Source organism: Gymnoscopelus microlampas (assembly GCF_963454915.1).
Source record: "Gymnoscopelus microlampas genome assembly, chromosome: 7".
Lineage (NCBI taxonomy): Eukaryota > Metazoa > Chordata > Actinopteri > Myctophiformes > Myctophidae > Gymnoscopelus > Gymnoscopelus microlampas.
Window position 1 is genome coordinate 17,191,778 of NC_139944.1, and position 24,502 is coordinate 17,216,279.

The 24,502-nt window shown below is 42.0% G+C and overlaps 1 protein-coding gene and 1 long non-coding RNA gene across 2 annotated transcripts in view; one reads left to right on the forward strand and one right to left on the reverse strand.

The window, feature by feature from the left end:
* Positions 1-73: 73 nt before the first annotated feature.
* LOC311048344 lies at positions 74-1,423 on the reverse strand. The gene is made up of 2 exons (XR_014601086.1): positions 790-1,423; positions 74-725 (listed from the first exon to the last, which is right to left on the reverse strand). It is a non-coding gene; the product is annotated as an uncharacterized lncRNA (long non-coding RNA).
* A 4,439-nt stretch (positions 1,424-5,862) lies between these two features.
* Positions 5,863-24,502, forward strand: part of rhobtb3 (Rho related BTB domain containing 3) — a gene marked incomplete at its 3' end in the record, with an annotated part of 49,483 nt that continues 30,843 nt past the window's right edge. The window contains exons 1-7 of the mRNA XM_084062401.1: positions 5,863-5,886; positions 6,502-6,733; positions 8,893-9,085; positions 13,386-13,543; positions 14,230-14,338; positions 18,895-19,090; positions 22,251-22,447. Of these exons, the coding sequence (XP_083918527.1) occupies positions 5,885-5,886; positions 6,502-6,733; positions 8,893-9,085; positions 13,386-13,543; positions 14,230-14,338; positions 18,895-19,090; positions 22,251-22,447 (1,087 nt within the window). The 5' untranslated portion in view covers positions 5,863-5,884. The remainder of the gene's footprint in view (positions 5,887-6,501; positions 6,734-8,892; positions 9,086-13,385; positions 13,544-14,229; positions 14,339-18,894; positions 19,091-22,250; positions 22,448-24,502) is intronic.

A 24,502-nucleotide genomic window follows, 5' to 3' on the forward strand; every position in this document is an offset into this window, starting at 1 on the left:
GTAACTTGCTTTTAAAAATAAAATGGGTTCAGATGTACATTTTCTTCTTAATGCATTTACAGAACCCCATAACTCTCTGAAACAACCCAATGAATACACTGACAGTACTGTCTATCTGAAATTATGGTGACACGTGGGGAATTCTGAGCCTGGTCAAACTATTCAAACTTGACGAAAACCTTATTTAACTTCAGCAGAAGCTGTTTTTAAAGTTGTGTGAATACATTTTCCCCTTCCCCAACTGCAACTGGACAGGCCCCTGTGTCACTGGAGCGACATAATTTCCCCCCTTCTTTAGCTGAATCAATCCAGATGCACTAAAAGCCTTTCACAGGCAGCAGATGCTATGTTTGTCATACCTCTGCCACTATTACCACGGACTGCAAGGTTAATCATTAGGCTTCTGTGAGTGGTTTCCTCCTGTGAAAAGTGTAGAGGTATGTTTTTATGGCATTTTAAAAGCATTTGTCTGTCTCTGGTTTTCCTGATGGATTTTTGAATTCAAGTTTATACGTTAACTATGGATTTTTATCATTTCTGTTTTGTCTCGTTGCAGTTGACCTGCAGCTGCTCACTTTGGTTTAGCAAAGTTGCATGTTACTATGTTGAGGTTGGTGCACTAGCTGGGACATAAAAGTCCATGTCTTAAAACCAAACTTTTTTTTCTTTCTTCTAATGCCCAGAAAGTCAATGCCTTCCTTTTGACTAAATTATGAATGGTGCCACTGACCTAGCCCTGAAACATGACTGTCATACCATGACAAGCGTCATGTGAACCATGGCTACCACTGACCCAGTCTGAGGGCTGGTACAAAATTGAATAGTCCATCATAGATTTTGTAGCTGGAACAAGTCATTAATCAATCATTATGTTATAGTGCCATCTGCTGTAAGGTAGGCTATACCTTATTGTTTTCAAAATGTCAAGTGTTTAATACCCCAACTTTTTAATGGGTATTGGCAAAAAAGAAAAAGAAAACTTTCCTTACAGAACATAACCTTTAAGCCCCCACCCCCATTTTTCTTGGCAAAGTAATTGTTAGACCCATTCTTTTAAATGCAATTTTTTAAGAGACCCCTCCCCAACCTGTAGGCATCAGCTGTAAACCACAGCTGCAGTCAACTTCACAGCATAAAGACGACAGGACACAGTATGTCTAGCACGTTGTAACTCCTGCTTTTGAAAAGTGCTACTTAAACAATGTAATTACAGTTATTATTATTGACACCTGAATGTTCTCAATAAAGGTTTATCTTATCTCATCTGGTCTTACATACTAATAGTTTGTTTCAATTGGTTATTGTTAATCATTGTCTAAAATGTTTAGTTGTCACTGTGTACCATTGTTTTACGAGTATCCATATATCCTTGTCCCAAAAATGTGTACTAACTCGCTAAATTCACTTAATAAAATGTTTTTAAAGTTCATATTTGAATCCTGCTCATTGGCTTGTAGTCAAATATGGTGAATTGGTTACAAGCTTTTTATGATAGTCACTAATTGTTTCTCTTGGATCATGCAACCACTTAAGACATATTTCATACTCTGTCATACAATGGTATACCTCCACCCCGGGATGGTTTACCAGGCTAGTAGGCCCTACGATGGTGTCACAGGCTGAAACTACCCGATCTACAAGCTCACAACGTGTTGCATAACGAAGCATTGTGCTTGTAGAGCTGCTATTTTCATGAGCTTGTAGATCTTTCGTTTTTGCAAGCTTGTAGATCTGTTATTTTCTATACTTTTGTGTGACACTCTTGTTTGACAAAGTTGGACATTCATTTACGAAAAAACATAAAAAGTTAAAATATGGAGATATGCGGTTGGCTGTGATCTCTGTTGATGTGTGATTGTGACTTCTATTATCCAGCTATAGCTGATGCCCAGACAGTAACCACAGCCAAACTGCCTAACTGCCCTGTGTGAGTACTTGCACATTCTTATTCAGCGGTTTGTTGAGAAAATCAATCCCACAATGTGAAATCTCTTGCATTTTCAGCATGAAATATGATGCTTCAAGAATGTTACAGAAGCTCTCTAATCTAAATTAGTATGTGTGAGCTTTTCTTTAGGCTATCAGCGAGTTGATGAAGAGTCAACAAATACTATTAGGATTAATTTCACTATATTGTAGCCCATGCGCTATTGCTGTGTGAAAGTTCAGTAAGATCCTCTTTGTTCAGTTACAAATGCAACCAAATGGACCTTCCACATTTATATACTCCCAGAGTTACAAATGGATACATTGCATGCACAAGTTGAAGCACCTACATGGCATCCTCTTTTCTCTCTCTTTTCTCACTTGAAAATAGTGTCCTTGTTGTGAATTAAGTAGACCTCTGTTGTGGTCATAAGATTTTTCCTTTATTAAGGGGTGGTGAGTGGTCATTCAGTTGAAATTACTTCTCTGCACGCAAGCAGCGAGCTCTGAGAACAAGACACCAAGCAGTCTCACAAGACAAGTTCTGAAGTTTATTAACCACATGAACCCTAGCGTCCTTCATAGACCCGCGGACAGACAGATATAGGCTACAGAATACAGATATTCATGTTTTTTTGTTCTCGGAAACCGTTGGTCTGACCAAATTGCCACTTGCACTCAGCACTGCACACCCCCGGGTCATCTGCAACACACGCCAAGTTTGAGGTCAGTCGGTCTGTCGGAGCCCCATTTATGCCCGTCACACACACACACACACACACACACACACACACACACACACACACACACACACACACACACACACACACACACACACACACACACACACACACACACACACACACACACACACACACACACACACACACACACACACACACACACACACACACACACAAGATTATGTGAATGTATAATTAGAGATTTCAGTACAGATAATGGGGTGCAGGTCAAATCTCCAACAGTACTCATTCTATGAACACTTTGTACTAACCAGCTATGAATTGAAATACTGACACACATGCACTGTATGCATTTAAATAGTAACACACGAGTGTGTTCGAATACCATTTCGTGGGATTTTTTTTTACACTCTCAGAGTTAAATTAACACGTAAAATTCTACAAAGGTTAGATTACCCGAAGGATTTCAAGGAGACTACCAGTGAAACTACCAGTGAAATTACCAGTGAGTCGCTCTTAGAAAATAGATTTGAATCTCAATGAGAATTTTACTTGCATGGTTAAATAAAGGAATAAAACACAAGGGAAATTACTGACATGATAATGACATGATACCGACCTTACTGACATGATTCTGACATGATATTGACCTTACTGACATGATACTGACATGATATTGACATGATACTGACCATGATACTGATTACTGACCATGATACTGACATGATACTGACCATGATTCTGACATGATATTGACCTGATACTGACCATGATACTTGTCATGATTTATGACCTTTATCTGCTTGACCCAGTACACACATGTGCATACGTAAGCATATTGATATCCGTGATACGATGACCATCAACTACTTTATCAGAGAGACTGACGTCTGTGCACAATGATACAAGATGCATGTTCTATTCCTATCCATTCTGTTCTTGTTCTTGTTCCATATCTTCTGGTCACGTCATGTGTCCACTGTACAATACTGTATATATTCTCTATGTGTGTATTAAACTTGAGAGCTTGTCGTGTGATACTGCCTGGTGTCATCATGTTCTCCGCACGTGCGACTCAACAGAAACATCACTCACCACCCTTAGTTAGAGGGAGACTCTTTAGGGACCATATGGTTGGTCAACCAAAATCACAACAATACTGTCATGATACTGTCATGATAAGACCATGATTCTGACCATACTGACCATGATACTGGTCCAAAGAGTGACAAGTGAGTGACCTACCAGTGAAATTACTAGTGAGATTACCGGTGAGACTGCCAGTGATATTACCAGTGAGATTAAGAGCTATATTACCAGTCAGACTACCAATCAGATTACCAGTGATATCACAAGTGAGATTACCAGTGAGCAGCTTTACTGGAGCATCCTCCCAATTATTTATGACCCATTGCCCGACTCCTCACCTTTTACCAACATCAGCAAGTAGCCTCACAGCGAGGCTGCCAGGCTGCAAACAGCCTCTCTTACTTTCCTGTTAGTTGTTATCTATTGGACACTTCTAATGACATTTTCATTATTCAGAGTGGAATAGAGCTCTTATAAATGAACAAGGCCTGTACAGTATCTCACACTTTTTGACTGACCTTCATCATCTAATTTGTACCTCTATTCCACCACATCTCAGGGGCAATATATCGTACTTTTTACTCCACTTACTTATTTGAAAACTTTAGTTAGGCCTATAGTTACTTTGCAGATTTATATTATTACAAAAACATACATTAAACAATCATTTACGTAAGTGCTATTGTATAATTTGGCTAATTGAAAATAGTACGCAAGCTTGTATATCGTAATTGTGAAGTGGGCCACAATAATGATTACTTGTATTTTAGTACCTACCGGTAAGTATATTTGAACACAGGACTTAAAAGTTAGTACTTCTTCCACCACTGGACCTTCATGTGCTTGCTTTGGTTTAGCACAGGAAGTTACATGAGGTGAGGTTGATGCTGGGACATACTACAAACCCATGTTTTTTATACTGGCCAAACTTGATGCCCCCTTTTTGACACAATTATGAATGGTTTCAGTCTGAGGGCTAGGACTGGGAGAATTGTATTTTATTTCATAGTCCATCATGACTTAGTAGTTGGAACAAGACAGTCATTAATCAATCATTATGGCTAGCTAAAGTACCTTGTTGTTTTCAAAATGTCAACGTTCGGTTTGACCCAATGTTTCAATGGGTATTGGCAGAACATGTTATAAGTCCCCCCCCGTCCCCCCCCCCCCCACACACACACACACACACACACACACACACACACACACACACACACACACACACACACACACACACACACCCTCTTCTGTCCATCTTCACAGGAACATTCACACAGCATAATGACTATGGGACACGTACAGCAGAGAAAATGAATTAATCTAAGATCATGCTGCTGCTGCTGCTGCTACGTGCTCGTATATGCGCGTGCGTGCATCCCCTGGCTGTGCCTGTGTGCTGTGTGTGTGTGTGTGTGTGTGTGCGCGTGCGTGTGCTGCTGAGTCAGGCGGGACCACTGGTGTCGGTCCTCTCCTCTCTCTCTCTCTCCACTCCTATCATTGTTTCTTTTACGCGTGCATGGGACTTGATCAGGTTGGGTGACGTAATTGGATCAATAATCGTCAATCAGTATGGATTGTATGGACACATTGCAGCAGCAGCAGCAGCAGCAGCAATGCCTCTTTCCGTGCGTCGCCTCAGTGTGTTACCCACAAAGCAGAGACAACTTGTTAGTGTCTAGCGCACTGGCGGCTCCTGCTCCAGTACCCAGCTGAACACTGGCTGTCCGGACCGGTGCACCTCTCCTCTGCAGCGGAGCGGCGAGAGACGGGACATTATAGAGAGAGAGAGACCCCACGTAAAGGCTGCGTCACCGATCGGGGTCGCTTTATGAATGAACAACGACGAGGGAAATGCGAGGGATCGCGAAGAACCAACTCTCCCGTCGTGGTGTTCCTTCGATCCTTCCCGGGGATGAGAGGAGGCATTAGCGGCGGCGGCGCGGAGCGTGTTGGAGCCGTTTGGCTCATTGCGGAAAACAGCCCAGGCTGTGACTGACTGCAGACCATAGAGAGGCTGCAGACTGATGTGAAAAGAAACGCAGCGTGGAGGGACCATAAGGGATCGGACGTGCTCTGGAGCATAGAGCAGTGGATAGAGAGAACACTGTACTGAGTCTGACCACCACCATGTACTAGAGCAGTGGACAACACTACTGACCACCACAATGTAAGTTATAGCTGCTTGAATGCATCCATGCAAACGATGGGGAGACCCTTTGTCCCGCTTGCATGTTTCAGTTTATTTTCTTTCTTTTTTTTTAATCACAGGTAGCCATAATAATATATATATATATATTTTAACTGGATGTGATGATGAAGATGTTTTTTACTGTTATTATTATTATTATTATTATTATTATTATTTGTATTCTTATTATTAATAATACTAATAACAGCAGCTAAACACATCATCATCATATCCAGATAAAAAAAATACAAAAAAACCCCAATGATATTATATTAGTATTCAAGGCAGTGAGGTTATGGGTCTTTCGAGGATTGTGCTCTCAGTCATTTTATTCAATGACATACCACTGATGCACTGTGTGACAGACAGTCACAACAATGTAATAAATTATAATCACAATGTAATCAATAAGGAAGACCAATAAGTCAGCCTCTCTCTGCACCTGCAGTTCAGTCAGTGCATGTCAACTCATCATGTCCTCCTCTCCCACCAACTGAGTGGTTTTCGTCTCAGGGTGACAGATCTACCAAATTGTCCCCATCATCATGCATGGCTTTTGTTTGGCTGCTACCTGCTGGTTGCACTTCTTTGCAGGTCCATTCACATCGTGGCCCTGGGCAGCGAGTGCCCTGGAGGGGTTGGGCCAGGAGAGGAGCCCATGGGCCAGGGACAGCTGCAGGGGGGCTTGCTGTGGAGCTACCTGGGTCACGGCGCCGTGCTGGGCCCCCGGGACCTGGAGGACAGCGTGCATAACCCGGCCTTCATGGAGTACACCTCACGCGTGTTTGGAGACGTCACTGTGGTGGTCCGAGACTGTCCAAGCTGGGTAAGTGTTGTTTTTGGTCGTTAACAGATAGATCAATGGCCGTCAACATGTTTTATGTCAAGGACCCCCAAATGAATGTGTATTTGTCCAAGGACCCCCAGATTTAGTCTGGCACTAAGATGTATATTTCAAAATGTCAAGATTTTAGAGGAAATAGCAAATCTACAAGCCCACAACGCAGATCTGCTATTTTCAAATAGTCGATTTTGATGCAATATGTAGTTTGGCTGGGGCCCCCCTGGAAACCCCTACCCCCCAATTTTAGAACCATTGAGGTACATAGATAGATAGATAGATAGATAGATAGATATATAGATAGATAGATAGATAGATAGATAGATAGATATCCAAGCACCTCTGCACAACTGACATAAGTGTTTATCATCCATCCATCCCTACACTGAATGCATGTCATATAAATGTATTCATATCCAACCAATTAGGGTGAGAAAACAGTAAATATCGGTTCTGTTAGGAGTCATCTGAATGTTGATTCTGATGCGTTACCATGGCTTCATATATTATCTGTATCTCAACCAGTGATGCACGATTAATCGGTAGCCTACTGTATGCATGTGAAGCTGAAAAAGCCTTTTGTGATGATGAAGGCTGCAGATTCAGTCAGTGTTTGCTGGAGAAGCTTTCCAATGGGGTCAACAAGTTGGAATAATGTTAAGTGAAAATACTACATTTACATTGCTTGCACTAATGTGCATCAGTAGGCCTAATACATCAGGTAATAAGAATGCGCTGTTTATTAGGAGTCTGCATCTGCACCCAGAATCACAGTTACTGTATAACAGGTGTAAGGTAAACCCTACTGGAAAGAAACCTGTATTGCAATATCAGTATCGGTTGATTTGACCGTGCAAATAATCGGTAATCAGAATTTCTTTCCTTCTCAATATCGTGCATCTCTAATCTAAACACTCATCTCTCTGTTTGGTCATCTCTTTGTTGTCATCCCTGCGTCCTCATCTGTGTTTTCTGTCCTCATCTCTGTTTTGTGATCGTTTATCTGCATGAGTGAAGACGGTGTATTTTCTTTTTTTGCCCGTATTTAATGTGCAGAGGCAGAGCAAGGTCAGGGCAGGCCAAAACAACACGGCACCCAGGGAAGGAAGTGAGATATTTTTGTCAGCGCATTGTCATGTTTTAAAGGATTGTGAGTGGCTGTTTACGTTAGTCTCTCTCCCCTCGGCATACAACAGTGCTGTGTACTGTTGTACCCACATTTGAAATTCCAAGGCTGCTTGCTTGCTTGCCTTGCAGCAGTGATGCCAGTGAAGCCTTAAGAAAATGTCTCCATTGTTCCAAGGACCTTTTTTGCAACTTTTGCATAATATGAATTTGATACTGCGTGAGACATTGTTCTGTGTTCTTACCCCTCAGTGCAGCCCACTGTAGTGCTGTCTAACCCCCTAAAGACTGCTGTTGCCACAGTCCAAGTTCTCTATCTACTTGTGCTTTTGTCCCCTCCAAGATCAATAAATCTTTTTGGTTTTTTTCTTCTACGCAATGAGATGAATCAGGCCTTGCTGTTGTTGTTGGTATATAACAAAAGCTTTTGCAACACTCAGGTTAAAGCTCACTCACTCATTCCATTCCCTGCAGAGGTGTTTGTTCAGTAGAATGAAGGTGGGATGTTTACAGGTACTGTTAGGTTAGCGTTACGGCTTGCTCACTGATCTTTGTGACTCCCACGGCGGGTGGAATGTCTCCGCCTGCAAACTGTTCATTCTAGGGTTGTCACGATCATGACATTTGACGATTAACACTATACTTGCGATTAATTATTTAATTTGTTTTTTGGCATTGAACATTGGAACATACAAATACAAAAATGACATTCCTGTTTGGCTTTTAGGCTTGGTAAAAAAAATCCCACACAGTAGATATGACAAATAACCCTCTGGCGTCTGGCGTTGTTTTAAAATAACATTTCTGGTCATGGGTGGTATTTACTTTATGCTTTCAAAATGTGTAAAAAGTCGTGGAATTAGACCATCTACAAACTTGCATTATGAGCTTGTAGTAAAAAAATAAATAGCATGGAAATGATTATGACGATTATGCAAAACAATTACTATTAGGCAATTACGCAATAATCGTGACAGGCCTAATTCCATTGTTTTCTTCTATTCTTCCGCTCTGTGTAGGACTTGCTGGACAGTGACTGGGCCAGCGTGCGGAGTGTTCTGGAGCAGGCGGACATCCTGGTCATTAAGTACTCGGTTAACGACAAGCTAGCGTTCCAGCAGGTGAGGAACGGCTACGCGCCCAGGCTCCGCCCCTTACTGAGGCACTGGGGAGTTCCTGTTATCCTGGTCGCCGTGGGAGCCAGGCTCAATGGTGAGAAGTAATTGGTTGACATTTTGCCCTTGTCCATCTTACTTAAGAAGAGAATTATAGGTCTGACCATAAAGCCTTTAAAATGGCCTCTCCTGGCATCATATACCGTCCACCGTTTTATCGGAACCCGGGATCTGAAGGCGGCATTGGGAAATCCTGTGTTCACTTAACTCTGGCACTAAATTATTGTGTTAAATGAACACTTCAGGATTTTTGAGGTTGGAGCTGAGGCATTGTCAAATATGTATTTCTTTTCTGTTGTCAATCTTGATGAATTTTCATGACTCATCTTTTTATCATCATTGTGTTTGCGTAAGGTGATTGCTTGCAATTTCAGTGCTTTTGACACTGATTTGATTTTTGTTGTTGATTTTATTATTAGAAATCTGTTCCTCACACTGGACCACGGAGATGTCTGTCTGAGCGTCTTTGTCCTCTAGCCTGTCCTCTCAGCAATGGAGAGGATCCTCTTGATTAAATTTAAGCTTGGCCGCCTGCAGGCTGCTCCCTCTAATGCGTCTTTATAACAAACAAACCAACGCAAGACATTAGTCCAAGTCCATAGCGTGGCCATTATGAGCCCTGCAAAATGGAAAAAAAACTCCAACTGGCAGGAAAGGACGTGCATTTGTGTGCACTGCACATACACGCACAAACAAACAAGCAAATGCAAAAACACAGCCATAGCTTAAACTGTAGATCACGTGTCTGAAGTTCATTCGGGCTAGCTATAGTGGATGGTGATACTAATCTAGTTGTGTATTTATGAACATCAAAAACTAAAAAACTCTACGGCAGAACTCTGACACTGTTTTGTTTTGATTGAAAAACCTAGAAAGGAGCCTGTTACATGTTGTTGCCAGCCTGTATTTTTAGCTCGGCTGCTCAAGATTCTTTGAGATGCTGTCAGACCTTCAGAGCAGGGTGTACCCTAAAATCCTCAGTGTTAATTTGACTCAGAAAGTGCACAAAAATGGCTCTGTAGTGTAAGGGTCCATTTGGTTCCATTCGTGCACTCTTTGAGTAACATTAACACTAAGGAGTTTACTGTGGGTGTCTAGAGGGAGGTCTTGGCGGGGAGCGAGGCTCGCTAGCTGTAGACTGGCTCCGTTTGTCTTGTCTTATTGTTGTGTGACTCTGTGTGCATTCTCTCAGTCTGAACCCCCCCGATGACTGCAGAGAGCGATGTGTGAGCTCTTAGTAATGTACCTCCTGCTAGGTGGGTTGTAGATCACCCAGGGCATACACGTTGAGGAGAACCTCTTGAGCGCGCATGAACTCCAGTGCACACACACGGATGGATTTGTGCACAGAGCCATGACATCTCTATCTATCTATCAGTCTATCTATCTATCTGTCTGTCTGTCTGTCTGTCTGTCTGTCTGTCTGTCTGTCTGTCTGTCTGTCTGTCTGTCTGTCTGTCTGTCTGTCTGTCTGTCTGTCTGTCTGTCTGTCTGTCTGTCTGTCTGTCTGTCTGTCTATCTATCTGTCTATCTGTCTATCTGTCTATCCGTCTATCCGTCTATCCGTCTATCCGTCTATCCGTCTATCTGTCCATCCGTCCATCCGTCTTTCTGTCTGTCTGTCTGTCTCTCTTTCTGTCTGTCTGTCTGTCTGTCTGTCTGTCTGTCTGAATCTATATATCTATCTCTCATAAACACACAATGCACAAATGGAATTTGTCTCTCTGTTACATTTGTAACATGTAGAGTTTTATCAGTAGCATGCTTTATCAAATGTCTTGGCGCATACAGTAACAGTACACGCCCCACTCGTTTCTTCTCTTCTCTCTCTGGCTCTCTCCTTCGTTGCGCAATCTTTCTATGGCCCCTTTCTTCCTATCCGTCCTAATCCCTCTAATTCTCTCTGTTCACTGTGTCTGCTTTAATTTCCCCACACACAAAGCTATATTATGGGTGTTCTTTAGACAGTGCTTATTTCAATGCAGAAACCAGAGTCTATAGCTAGGTTATTATAGCTTTATTATTACGGCATGGCTCCTAGGGGCCAAGACGTCAAGGAGAGTGTGTGTGTGTGTGTGTGTGTGTGTGTGTGTGTGTGTGTGTGTGTGTGTGTGTGTGTGTGTGTGTGTGTGTGTGTGTGTGTGTGTGAGTGTGACTGTGTGTGTGCGTGTGCGTGTGCGTGTGCGTGTGCGTGTGCGTGTGCGTGTGTGTGTGTGTGTGTGTGTGTATGCGTGTGTGTGTGTGTATGCGTGCGTGTGCGTGTGCGTGTGCGTGCGTGTGTGCGCACGCGCGTGTGTGTCCAGGGTTAATCTCGCAAACCGCTGGGCCAATCATTGCCAAATTTATTGTACATGTTGCCGGTAGGCCAAGGAAGTATATATGTTCCATATTCTTTCAATCCTACTATAATTCTAGTAACCTCTGTAGTGGTGAAGTGGTGTAGTGGTGTAGTGGTGTCACAACCCGGTTCTCCTCAGTGGCTGGACCAATTGCTCTGATTTTGCACACAGCCATTGACCATTACCATCTGAACGCAACTGTGAAGCCCGTTTTTCGATTTCATCAAATCTCAGCTTCTTATTAGCGTTTATGTGTCAAACAATGTCGCCTCCCGGGTTGCCAGATCCTGTGCGCATATCCCCCCACGGATGCGTCGACCGGGTATGGTCTAGTATATTTAAAATATTTAACTTTTATTTAACTTTTATTTAATATTATTTAATATTTTACACATTTACATAATATTTTATATGGTAGTGAATGGCAGTTGAATCGGTCTGAAACCTGAGGCCAAATGTGGAGTCGTATGTCATAGATAAGTCATCACAGACTTTCAGCTTGATGTCCCAGATCCACATGGAAGCCACGCCTTCGTTAGACCCCGTCTTGTTGCATTGTTTCCCACCCAATCTTCAAGTTCAGCATCTGTTGCGTTCTGCTGCTAGATATGACAAGCCCTATCAATGTGCTTTTTGGAGCTGCTTAAAATGAAAGCCAAATCATTATTTGCATTTATGGTTTGCTCATGGACCTGTTTTAACGCTTTCGTTTGGCTGTATACACCAAATGGACCCTTTCGGGTCCATTTGGTTACCTTTGCACACTCTCTGAGTTATACAGTTTACAATCACATACAGAATGCAGAGAGACAGTGTAGTGCCTCAAGAAACTAGGATCCCAGGTAAACTAAGAACCTAGCATCAGTCTATTCTAAACAATATTCGAAGTAACAATCTTTACATTTTTAGACGATAAGATGCCATGTAAACAATGAGCCTAGCGTCTGTTTCATCATGGTATCTAAATTAAAGTTGTGAACAATTAAAGGTAGGGTTGGGTAAGTGATTTTCTTTGGTTAAAATAAGTGTTAAATAGCTCTATATTCTGATAGTACTCATTGCTATAGAGTGTTTGTTCAGTAAAATGAGTCTCCTTGTCTCTCCACCTCTTTATAAAACAGAAAATGCATTTTCGTTTCAGTTTCAGCTTCATTTCCAATTTCATCCAATCAGGATAGAGAACTCAATCAGGATATAGATTAAACAAGTGAAATTGTGATCACTAAGAAATGAGCAGAAAAAATTGGAACTGGAACACTATAAAAATGAAGCTTAAAAATGGGTACTTTCTCCTGATTGGCTGAGATTTTGACACCTACCGGAATTAAAGAGCTGGAGAGACGGGGAGACTCCTGTTACTGAACAAACACTCTATAGCAATGATTACTATCAGAATTTAGTGCTTTAACCTTTTAACAAAATACTTTTTGTTTTAACGAAAAAATATCACTTACCCTACCTTTAATTAATTGTGGTCACGAAAACAATCCTAAGTAACAAAAACATAAGAGCGAGTGACCAAGATATGTCCGCATGGTAGCCATAATATATTGGTCAATCGCCAAGCTCCAATCGAGGCAGAAGGTTGCAGGAAGGGGAATAGGGAAATTCTCAGTGTTATTTAACCCGTGTGCCGCGCTATGAGCTTGTAGATCTGCTATTTTTGAAAAATTGTGAAAATTTGTGCAAATCTTTGAATATATATATTTTTAAGCGAACATTTGTAACTGAAATCTTTGCTTCCGGGGGGTCCCTGGAACAAACTATATTGAGATCGGGGTCCGCGGCCAAATACATATAATTTTGGGGGTCCTTGACATGAAAACATTTGAGCACCACTGATATAGCAGCGTGAGTCTTTAAAAAAAACTGTTTTAGAAGGCATTTGTAGAATCGTCCTCGGGTCTTAATGGGTTAACACGAGGAGTTTTACTGTGCAGGCAATTGCGTGCCATCCCTACCTCGCCTACAGTATGTCTCTGCTCTCTACTGCTGCAGATGAGGGTCCTCCGTGCACGTGTCCCTTGTGTGCGTCAGACTGGAGCAGCTGTGTGCCTCACAGCGAGGGTCTCCAGCTGTCCCGGGACCTGGGAGCCACCTACCTGGAGCTGCCCTCTCTCAACCATGTCTTTGTGGGCCGCTACTTTGGCAGTGTGGTAAGTTATGACCTCAGTAGGGCATAAAAACACATCATCAATCATTTCTTTTCTTTTAGGCGGTGCTAGTGATCACCTTGCTCACAGTAAATATTGATTATTGTATGAATGTTGCAAGCTGCAGAGAAACGTGTGTGTCCCTTTTATTTTGATTAATAATCTGAAAAGGGCCATGTTTGTATGTGTGTTGTAAATGAGTTCAATGTGCCCCGAGCTCCTGAAACCTGTTATGATTATATTGTATGCTGTAACTTAACTGTAAAAAAATATACGGGTATCAATGACGGTCGCACTCTTGTATTTATTCCTGAAAAGCCTTTTCTGCAGATCTGTTTCTCGTCAAACCAGTGCACCGGTCTTATATGTCTGTGCACAGCAAGCTTTTTGTCAAATAAATATTTAACAGAGGACATGACCGAAACTAATGGGATTTTAGTGTTGCACTTAGTAGTATAGGGGACACAAGGGGGGAAGGAAAGGAGGCAGTTTTTTGATATATTGAGAAGATTGGCGCCTAACTGAAGTCACGACAACTGTACTGCATATGGTGCCTTGTGTTTTATATTGATGTTAAATGTTTAATGAGTGTGTGTGTGTGTGTGTGTGTGTGTGTGTGTGTGTGTGTGTGTGTGTGTGTGTGTGTGTGTGTGTGTGTGTGTGCGTGTGCGTGCTTGTGTGTTGTTTAGCTGGAGTACTTCATGATTCAGTGTCTGAAGCAGAAAGCCAAAGAGAGGCCGGAGAAGAGGAGAGCAAATAAACTAATCGAACCTCGCCCGCCCCACCTAGAACAACCAGGTCAGAGACATATAGAATGTTATCTGATATGTACTGTTATTATTACCTAAAGGACCATACCGCCATTCATACATTGTCTATTCACAGCTTTGGCCATATATTGTTAATATATCTCGTTAATGACTTTATCTTTAGATTTTATTCAAAGTTAATAAGTCATGGATGTCAGAATATGATACAAATGCTGCTCTTCCATGGATTAAATACGGTTGCTTTTCTTCATGTTTTGAGCAAATAGCTTTAAATAATTTAAATGTGTAATGCAACAACTTCACCCAGACAAATTCCTTGTATGCGCCATCATACCTTGTCAAATAATTCAGATTCTGATTTAGTTCGTGAAATCTTAAATCCAGGGACTATTTTTCACTTTTCAAATCAATCCGCACTTATTTAACCACTTGAACACTAGCGTCCTATTCTGGGCATGTCAGAATATAGCCTGGTAAACTTTTTTTTTTTTAAATAATTTTTATCCCACGATTTTGTAACCCACATTTTTTCACCCAGTGCCAATTGCCTATGTAATCCTGGGCACTACCTACCCTCTGCCAGCCTAGGGAGAGCCCAAGCTGAAGCTCATGCCTCCTTCAATGCATGAGGAGCAAGCAGGCCGCTTCTTATCACCCGACAGGGGGGAGTTTCCCTGGTTGGACATAGCGCGTGGAAGGAACACGTTATTCCAACCAGTTCCCTTCTCCTCCATCAGGCGCCCCGGCTGACCAGGGGGAGGCAGTATAGTGACCAGGATTACTACATGTTTTTGTGAGGGTATTAACTACCCTTTGCTGTAGAGGGGGCCAAGGAAAGACCCCTGGGGAATACCGGTTTACAAAGTAAATAGGGTTTAATATAATGCATTTTAAAGTGCATTAAAATGCACATAAAGGCGCCAATGATGTTTCACTGTGTTGGATTACCTATCTCAGGCAAAGTCTCTGCAGGTTGATTTTCATACTATTAAATGGAATCCAATGTCTTCCTCGAAAATCAACCGGTATGCTTTGGGAAATGGTCGGCAGTAATGTCAAGTACATCATGAGTTGTAGTCAGTGGGCTGAACATGCCAGACCACTGGCTTCTCTTTGTGCTATCATGTCGTGTTTACAAGCGGAACCTCCTCAGTAAATCTTGTTACCAAATTTACTTAGAATATTTGATATTGCTGTGGCTTAAAATGTTTCCTTGTGCAAAACATTGTAAATAATTGCATCAAGAGCATTATCGAATGAGTTTTCCAAGAAAACAGCAACCGAACAGATCTTATGTGTCACATGAAAGATTATCTTCATTTCATAATGCTTGGATGGATTTTTAACCTTTATCCAGAGCCAGGTTTAACCGAGCGTACACTAGGGCATTCACGAATAGTGATTTTTAGTATTCGAATTATTCGACCTATAAGTATTCGAATATTCGATTAATCGATTTGATTATAAAAAATAAAATAATAAAATAATAAAAAATAAAAAAAATAAAAAGTTTTTTTTTTTTTTTTTTTTTCAATGACATTGATGACTGGACTCAAGGAATGCGAGTTGACGTCACACCAGAGCTCACAGCTGCGTGTCTGCTGCAGAAAAGCCACACAAAAAAAAAAAATCTAAAAAAAAAAAAAAAAAAAAACTTTTTTTAAATTTTTTTTTTTTTATCGAATAATCGAATAGTGGTTTGATAGTCGAATAGTCGGTTTGATAGTCGAATATTCGAATATTCGATTATTCTGTTAATGCCCTAGCGTACACACACACACACACACACACACACACACACACACACACACACACACACACACACACAGTGTGCTGTCAAGCACAAACGCAGTCTTCCCCTGTTGAGCAGTGAACTGCAGGAGAAGTGGTTTAACCACGTGAAACCCAGCATCCTTATTCTGGGGGGAACATAATTAGCCAAAAATAGCCGATCTACAAGCTCACAACGCATCACAAAAATGTTTGGCCAAGAGATTTGGTGTAGACAGAAAAAAAGCATAATAATTGTGTGAAACGGTTTTGCATATTAAACTAGGCCTCGGCCCCTCCCACTTCTGATCCTTTTTAGAAAGTGTATTCTGTCATACAGCTGGATGGTATGTGTATTGCAGCTGTACACGCGGAATGTGTATTGCAGTCTTTGATCTTGCGTTGAATTGTCAAGTTTGTTGAACTCCGAAACTTCTTCAGTGACCCAGGCATGGTCACTGAAATTTGCAGCCAGCTCTGCAGAGTTTTATAGAATAGATGTGCAGGGGTTTTTCTAGGCATACTGTAGGTGGTAGAGCAACCTCCCCACAAATACAAATTGAAATATTAGTATCTAACGCTGGCATGTTTGGACGGTGGGTGAGTGCACTGCCGGTCTGTACCAAATTATGAAAAGTTCAAAGTCATAAAAGGGCAATTTAAAAAGAGCAAAGATGAGGAAGAAAGGAGACAAGTACTGAATATAAGTGTGTTTTCTATGGACATTTTTAAAAGCATCCGTCTGTCTCTGGTTTTCCTGATTGCTTTGGAAAGTTCAAAGCAATTATTACAAGAGCTCGTCCTTTCCCAGCTTCCCTACCATCTAATTTGTGTGGAAAGATTTGTGGATTTCTTCAGACATATTTATGAACTCTGAGGACGCGCTAGGGGTCGTAGACCCCCCGTTGAATACCCCTGCACTAGAGAGCTTAAGTGGTTCAGTACTTGCACATCCCTCGGTGGTGTCTGTTGGAGGGGAGAGTGTTACTCATTCACTTCAGGTTCCTTCCTGGTTCCGGAATCCAGCCTGTCTGGTCAGACAGTCTTATCTGACGTTTTGGAAACTGCTTTTACTAAGCTCCATGTTAGTATTTATCTATGAGCAATGACATTTACAGATATATAGATTGTTTACCCGCATCACGTCGCAACGTGCTGTGAGCTTGCAGATCTGCAATGTTTTGCTGTTTTTGAACATTGTTGAAAATAGAGATTAAGTGATTAAAACCAGGAAGAGACACTGATATGTCACATCACAATATTACAATATCCAAAATCAAAGACGATAATTAGTCTTGGACTATGGTCAGCGGAGTATGAAAACAACTCCACTGATACATGGAGTGCTCCTAGTGTGGCAACAAGGACACAGTCCTCTGCCAGCCTGCTACGCGCCAACACTGCCAATTGTGTTTGTTAGAGCGCCCGCCGGGCCAAACCAGAGGCACCGCTGTGGGGAATTGAACCCGGGGTCTGTGAAATCTACCCCACCCTGACGCCCCTCAGCCGTCGAATTTTAAGAACATGAAAATGCAAATGAGAACTGGTGGGCTATAAATAGTGTTACATATTGATTTGACAACTTGCGGCTGCAGTGTTTACACAGTTTGGATGCGATGATTGACAGCGTGACGAGCACTGCCAAAGAGCCAGCGAGCGCGGGCCGGAGCTGTTGGTTCCAGTCCAACACCTCTTAACTCTGCTTGCGCCATGTCATGCATTAAATATAATACACTAAACTTTCTTCTTCATAATAATAATAAACTTTATTTATAGCGCACTTATCGAAGTTACAGAGTGCTTTACATAAAAGTGAGGAGCACTGATTCAGGGACAGCGTCCTGTGCAAGGCGACTAGTCACAGAGTGACTATAAAAATGAGACGAGGTACAGAGGTGGGCTGTGTATTAAGCATGAATAGGATTATAATAGGACAATGATTTACTGATGGATACTTACAAATATGCCTGCCCCCCCTCCCCCACAGACACACACACACCATAATAGGACAATGATTTACTGATGGATACTTACAAATATGCCTGCCCCCCCTCCCCCACAGACACACACACGCACACACACTGTTTTGCACGTATTTCTCTTTTTTCAACTTCTCCTCCATAACCACGTCTTAAACCCTGTTTACTTATGCAGAAATAGTCAATCTACAAGCTCACAACACACAATTTTCTGCCTTTATTGATAGTACACAGTGGAGATAGACAGATAACAGAGAGAGAGAGACGGGGAGTGACACGCAGCAAAGGTCATCGGGATTCGAACCTGTGACGCGCTGTCAGGGTGCTTTAGAGCTCATATGTGGGATGCGCCTACTCCGCCTAGACCACTAGGCCAGTGAGCAACACTATGTACATTTTCAACACTAAAGGTCCTTACACACCGGGGCGATTTTTTCATGCGAATAATATGTTTTTCTTAAAAACCTTATAAAGTCAATGCAAGCTTCCACATTAGTTTCGCGGCGCGAAAAAGCGTCTTTTATTTATTCGGGCCGAGTCAGAATTTTGCGTATATTCGCATAATCGCCGGTGTGTAATAACCTTAAGTGTTGGAAATGTGTGGAAAATTTAAAAATGTAAATTTTTTTTTAAATGTGAAAGATTTTGCCTTAAAGACATGCCCAAAATAGGGATGCCAGGTATAACGTGCTTAATTGCTTTGATGAGATGGTTGTTGCATGATGTTTTGGAGGTGACTGATAATCCAGAAATGACTATTGTTACTGACACTTTGCCTGCCTTTTTGCCCTCCCTCGACACATGTTGCCTCATTGATCCTCATCAAACCCCTCAGCACGGCTCCCACCCATCCGCGTGGAGGAGTCTAGCTTCTCCCAGGACATGCAGTGGCTGTTGGAGCGGGGAGTGCAGTTCGCTGATGTGGCGTTCTATGCCGATGAGTCTGGGAAGGAACTTGGCTGGGCACACGCCTCGGTGCTCTGCGCCGTCAGCCCATACTTTAGACAGCTGCTTCTGGGACCCAAGGCCAGGTAGGAAGAATGCACATACTATACAGTACGTACGTACGTACACAATTACACTTTGGTAGAGCTTAGGGTTGTGTAAATATTGGCGAGATGTCTTCAGTCGCTCTGTTGATTAGAAATTGGTGATACAAAAATACTCCCCATTGAGTTGCATGGTGAAACAGGTCTAAAAGTCAGACTTTTAGCACACAAACAAACACAATCAGGCCCGGGCGGCTGGCGTAGCGGTCCGGGCACCTAGCCTGACAGCATGTTGTGGGTTCGAATCCCGATCCAGGCGACCTTTGCTGTGTGTCACTCCCCATCTCTCTCTCTCCCTATTTCCTGTCAGTCTACTGTATACTATCAATAAAGCCACAAAAGATATCTATAAAAAAAAAGAAACACAAAATCAAAGTGGAGTCTGCCAGTGTATAAAATTGCTAATTTATAAAAATGACAACTTTGTGTTGATGTTAAATATTAGAGTTAGGAATAAGATCCGGAAGGTATGCCTTTGCGACCAAACCGTGTTAGTTATTGCACGTACAAGAAAAGATGATAAAACCCTTAGCAATTGTTGTTAACAGATGGAAAAACAAAAGCGCTGTGTTGGGTTTTCTAAATGTATACAGCACACTGGCAGAATCAAAAGGGCACCTTTGAATTTTTCTTTTTACATTTCTACCCAGATTTAGAGGAATATCTCATTTTAAATTAGAAACTAGGAATCTAGGATTATACTGAAAAAATAACTCACACACTCAAACTCAAAAGCAAACATGAATATAGTTATTCTTTGCTCTGACAGTACCCTTTGTATGAATATTATTGATACAAAAGTTACTGTCACTGATGATCTATATGAAAAATTCAGCATACTGCTCTGTGGGACAGTGGGACACAACTTGTTGCCCTGATCATGAGGCACATGGACAAGAACTGTCTTTGAAAGGAGAGCCAGAACAACTAAGCCTGGGACCAGACGAATCTGCCAGTGTCTGGCTACGTGAGGCTAAGAACAACTCCTAGTCTGCTCTAACAATCCAGTAGCCTAGAATTACTGGTTATCTGTCACGGTTTGAGTCAGGGCAGGGTTGTAGGACCCAAGTGCAGAGAGAGACAGAGGCCAACAGGTCGGTTTAACGGATTTATTAACTAAAGACAGGAACACAAACAAGGGACTGAACTCAAGCTCTAACTACACGAACATGGGATAATGAACAAGCAAGGACAAGGTGTAAACACAGGGCTTAAATAGACAGAGAAACAATAAGACACAGGTGAACTGAACAGACAATCAACACTGGGATAGGCTGAGGGACTAAGAGGACACAGGAGGAGAACATGACTAATCACAAGACCGGTTAGACAAGGCAGGTACAGAACTACAGGGGCAGACAGGAAGGCACAGAATACTACAAAATAAAGGTACACAACAGCATGGCAAAAACAACAGAGTGACATAATAACAAGACTAGGTGCAGAACAGAACAAAGGAACAGAAAGGCACATAGTCCAAGACCTTATAAGGGCAGGAAGGTCTACATAATAAAGTCACAGTCCACGGTCCGAGGAGCGGACCGTGACATTATCAAAGTAAATTTTGCAGTTATTAAGTATCTTAAGCATTTGCTTGCTACTAGATGTGTCTGTCAGTCAGCAATTTTGTGATCGATCAAAATTCAATTTGCATTTGTGAAATTACACTGGAGACTGAGAGCGAGAGAGAGAGAGCTAGAGAGAGAGAGCGAGAGGAAATTAACAGTATAATACTTAGTTTTTTTGTCCACACATACCTATCTGTCTCAAATTCAGACGGATCACTCTGCCTCTGTGTGCGCCCAGCCAGGTTAGGTTTCGATTGGGCATATACTTTGTTGCGAGCAGTATCGCGCAATGTGTTGTGAGCTTGTAGATCGGCTATAATTCTGTGCACGACACTGCGGTCAGTACCGCGGGAAGTAGGGGTGGGGGGGCGGCCCCCCACGTTTGACCCTCAAGATTTCAGCCTCCAGGAAGAAACTCCAAATAATCAGAGAAGACATAAAACACCATAAAACCACCACCGGGGGGCTTAATGAAGTTTTATCAACCTCATAGACACATGAAAAACAGAAAAAGTGCAAAAACATGGCACCAGCTCTTTAAAGAGGTGGTGCCATGGTTTTGCAGGCTGAAACCTTGAGGGTCAAACGTGCCCAAAAAAAACAGCCCTTTAGTGACATAGTAAAAATATACCCTCCCCCTCATTATCATAACACAACAGGTGTGGGCATGAGGAGGAGGAGGGACTAGGACAGGTGGGTGGTGCTAAGGTGGTGGAGGAGGTGCTAAGGTGAGAACCAGGTATACTTAATGAACTGGAGGCGTGTCCACATAAAAACATAATTTTAACAATTTCTGTACACTTTTTTGAAAGAAATCTTCCTCCTAGTATAACCATAATACCTGATGATTATGTTTTAGGGGGGGGGGGGGGGGGAATCACTGAAAATCACGGCACCCCGTCTTTAAAAAAAGAATAGAGTCTGCACACTGGTGAAGTTGCAAAAAGCTCTGCTTGGTATTTTATTGCTTGTCAACGTTTCGGCCTGTTCAGACCTTCATCAGGACATATATCATTCATATATGCACCTGGGCCACGGATGTGCGTGCACTACCTTTTTCATAAATACATAACCTTAACCTTTACCAAGTTTAATAGTGCTTTTAAGTCAGTGGTTCTCAAAGTGGGGTCCGGGAACCCCCAGGGGTTCCCCAGCAAATGTGTTAATACAGCGTCACGACCACTTTATCCATGCTTTATACATTGGCTATAAAAAATAGCAGATAGCAGAACAAGCTCACAGCGTGTCACTTCGTGCCGTGCTGCAAGCTTATACCTCTGCTATATTTTAACATTTTTTGGAAAATCTTGAAATGTTTTTTAATAATTTTGATTAAACTGTATTTCTTTTTTTCACAAATCGTCTCTTCTGGGGGTCCCTGGCACAAAGCATTTTCAGATGGGGGTCCATAGGCCAAATACATATCAATTTGGGGGCCCTTGACATGAACAAGTTTGAGAACCACTGCTTAAAGTTGCTTCACGTGACAGAGCTCTTTAACTGTCTGAATGTGTGGCTGGCATGACATGTGCAACTCTGTAACGATGACCTAACTGTGACCTTTGGCTGAGCAGGGACCGTCCCCAGTCGAGGTGTGTGTGTCGAGAGCGGGACGGAGGCCCTCACTCCCTGCTGTCCACCTGGGACGGGGGAATCGTTGACGACATGCCAAGGCCAGACGGGCCCCAGGCTGGACGCCTCTCTCGCCTGGTAGTGAAGGACCCTCTCCTGTGTCTATGCTTGTGGGAGACGTTGATGTTTCTTTACAGAGGTAAATGTCCAGTCAAACATGGAAAAATTAGCTCTCAACTGTTGCTAAACTTTTATCACCTTTTCTAAAAAATAAATATATCAACAATGAAAATAATTATAAAACGGGTCAAATCACGCAGTCTGATTGGTTGATAGGTGTGGTGTAATAACCATATACCATGTCTATGAAGTCTAATGTCTTTATACAGTTCTGTATCACTGCACAGCTAAAAAACCCATAGGCTACTAGCTGTAGGTCAAGGTGAAATCCACATAGCAACATTTAAGGGGCACTTTGATCTCCTTGTGGAGGAATGGAGTAGAGGAGTAGAGGAATGTCTCCGGGGTAAAGTCCACCTTAAAAGAATGATACGCAGATTTGCAGAAAGATGAGATTGATGAAACAGTGTGTGTGTGTGTGTGTGTGTGTGTGTGTGTGTGTGTGTGTGGGTGGGGGGGGGGGGGGGGGGGGGTGGGGGGGAGGGGGAGGTGTAATTTAAAATCTTCAAACGACTTCAAAGTTGTGGTTTAATGACATTTTGCTAGATTGTTACGCCAGTATAATGCAGAACTTGAAGAACATTAAACATAAACATTGCATAGCAACCACCTACATTGAACAGGCAGTCAGGGACTACTGTCTTGTAGTAATTATTCTTGTAATGAACCACTACTATATATACCCCATATACTTACATTAACCATATTCTCCCAGTGGTCTACACTAGGCCCACTCCTTTTTGCCTTTACATCTCTTTCCCCAAAATAGACAATCTATAAGCTCACACAACACATTGTTAGCTTGTAGATATGCATAGTGCAATAGTGCATACCTTCGCCAATATTGTGCAATTATCAAAATATGTAATTTTCACCAAATCATTTTGAAGTTGCCCTTGATTTCATTGTTACCTTGACCTTTGACCTTTCGACCCAAAAGTTGATCCTTTCTTTGGGTCAGCCTGTAGCGATCGGCTATCACACACACCCCACACACACACCAAACTAAACCGTTACAAGCCTACTAATCACTGCCATCAAGTTTCAAGAAAATCCTTGGTTGAATTATTTTGACAGAATGGGGTAAAAACATAATCCCCATACAACTCTGTTGGCAGAGGTAATTACGATAACTACTGTATATAATCTCCTAAGATATACATAATTCACGGCAGGCTTTGCTGTGATTTCATTGTCGGAAAATCCCCTTGCTGTTGTGATTTGTGAGTCATGGACATGGTATGAAGAAATACATTTATTGAAGTTCTCAATGTCTTGTGTTGAACTTGTTTGAGCCAAGTTGGCTAGCATCTTTTAAGCCTTCAGTTGTTACTATGACCCTCCAGCATTCTTTGTGCTGCAGCTGGGGTTGTAACAATCTGCCCGGCACTACTGAACTCATTTTCATAGAATGGGAATTCCGTCTCTCTGGTGATTTAGGTGTGTTAGATAAATCGTACATGCCGCGCCTGTGGCAGAGAGTATGCCTGCTTTTGGGACTAGTCCAGGGTTGCATTAGGGTGAGGGATAGAAATCAGTCGCATCTAAAAGGCTTGACAGGAAACGGCTTCAGTATTTTATCCCAGGACAGGAAGGATCATTAATCGCATAGCAGAGTTATAACAGTCATACGGTTTCGCCGACCAATACTTGTAGTACTTTGACATTTCGGACCATTCTTGCTCGTTAAAGGTTCCAATAAATATTATGCACATTGATTTAGCATGGATTGGCTCAGCTCTGAGAATAGTCTCTTCATGGTTTAGTTTACTTACTATATCATTTTATTGGTCTCACACACAGTGATTTTGTTTACGTCTGTTATCTATCATATAAAGGAAGCTAATATATTTCAGTCACTTAAACAGGATATTTATGTACAGGTTTTATACAGACATGGTAAGTAGTTATATAGATTATAAATGCCTACTATAGCACTTTTCACTTCTAGCCTGTGAATGTAATTTACGCTCCAAGCCCGGTTAGACAAACTAATGATATTCTGAGTGACTTAAGGGGTGAACTGAAATTCTCCACAGTCAACGGTTTAGACTAGACTCTGCAGTGCTATGCC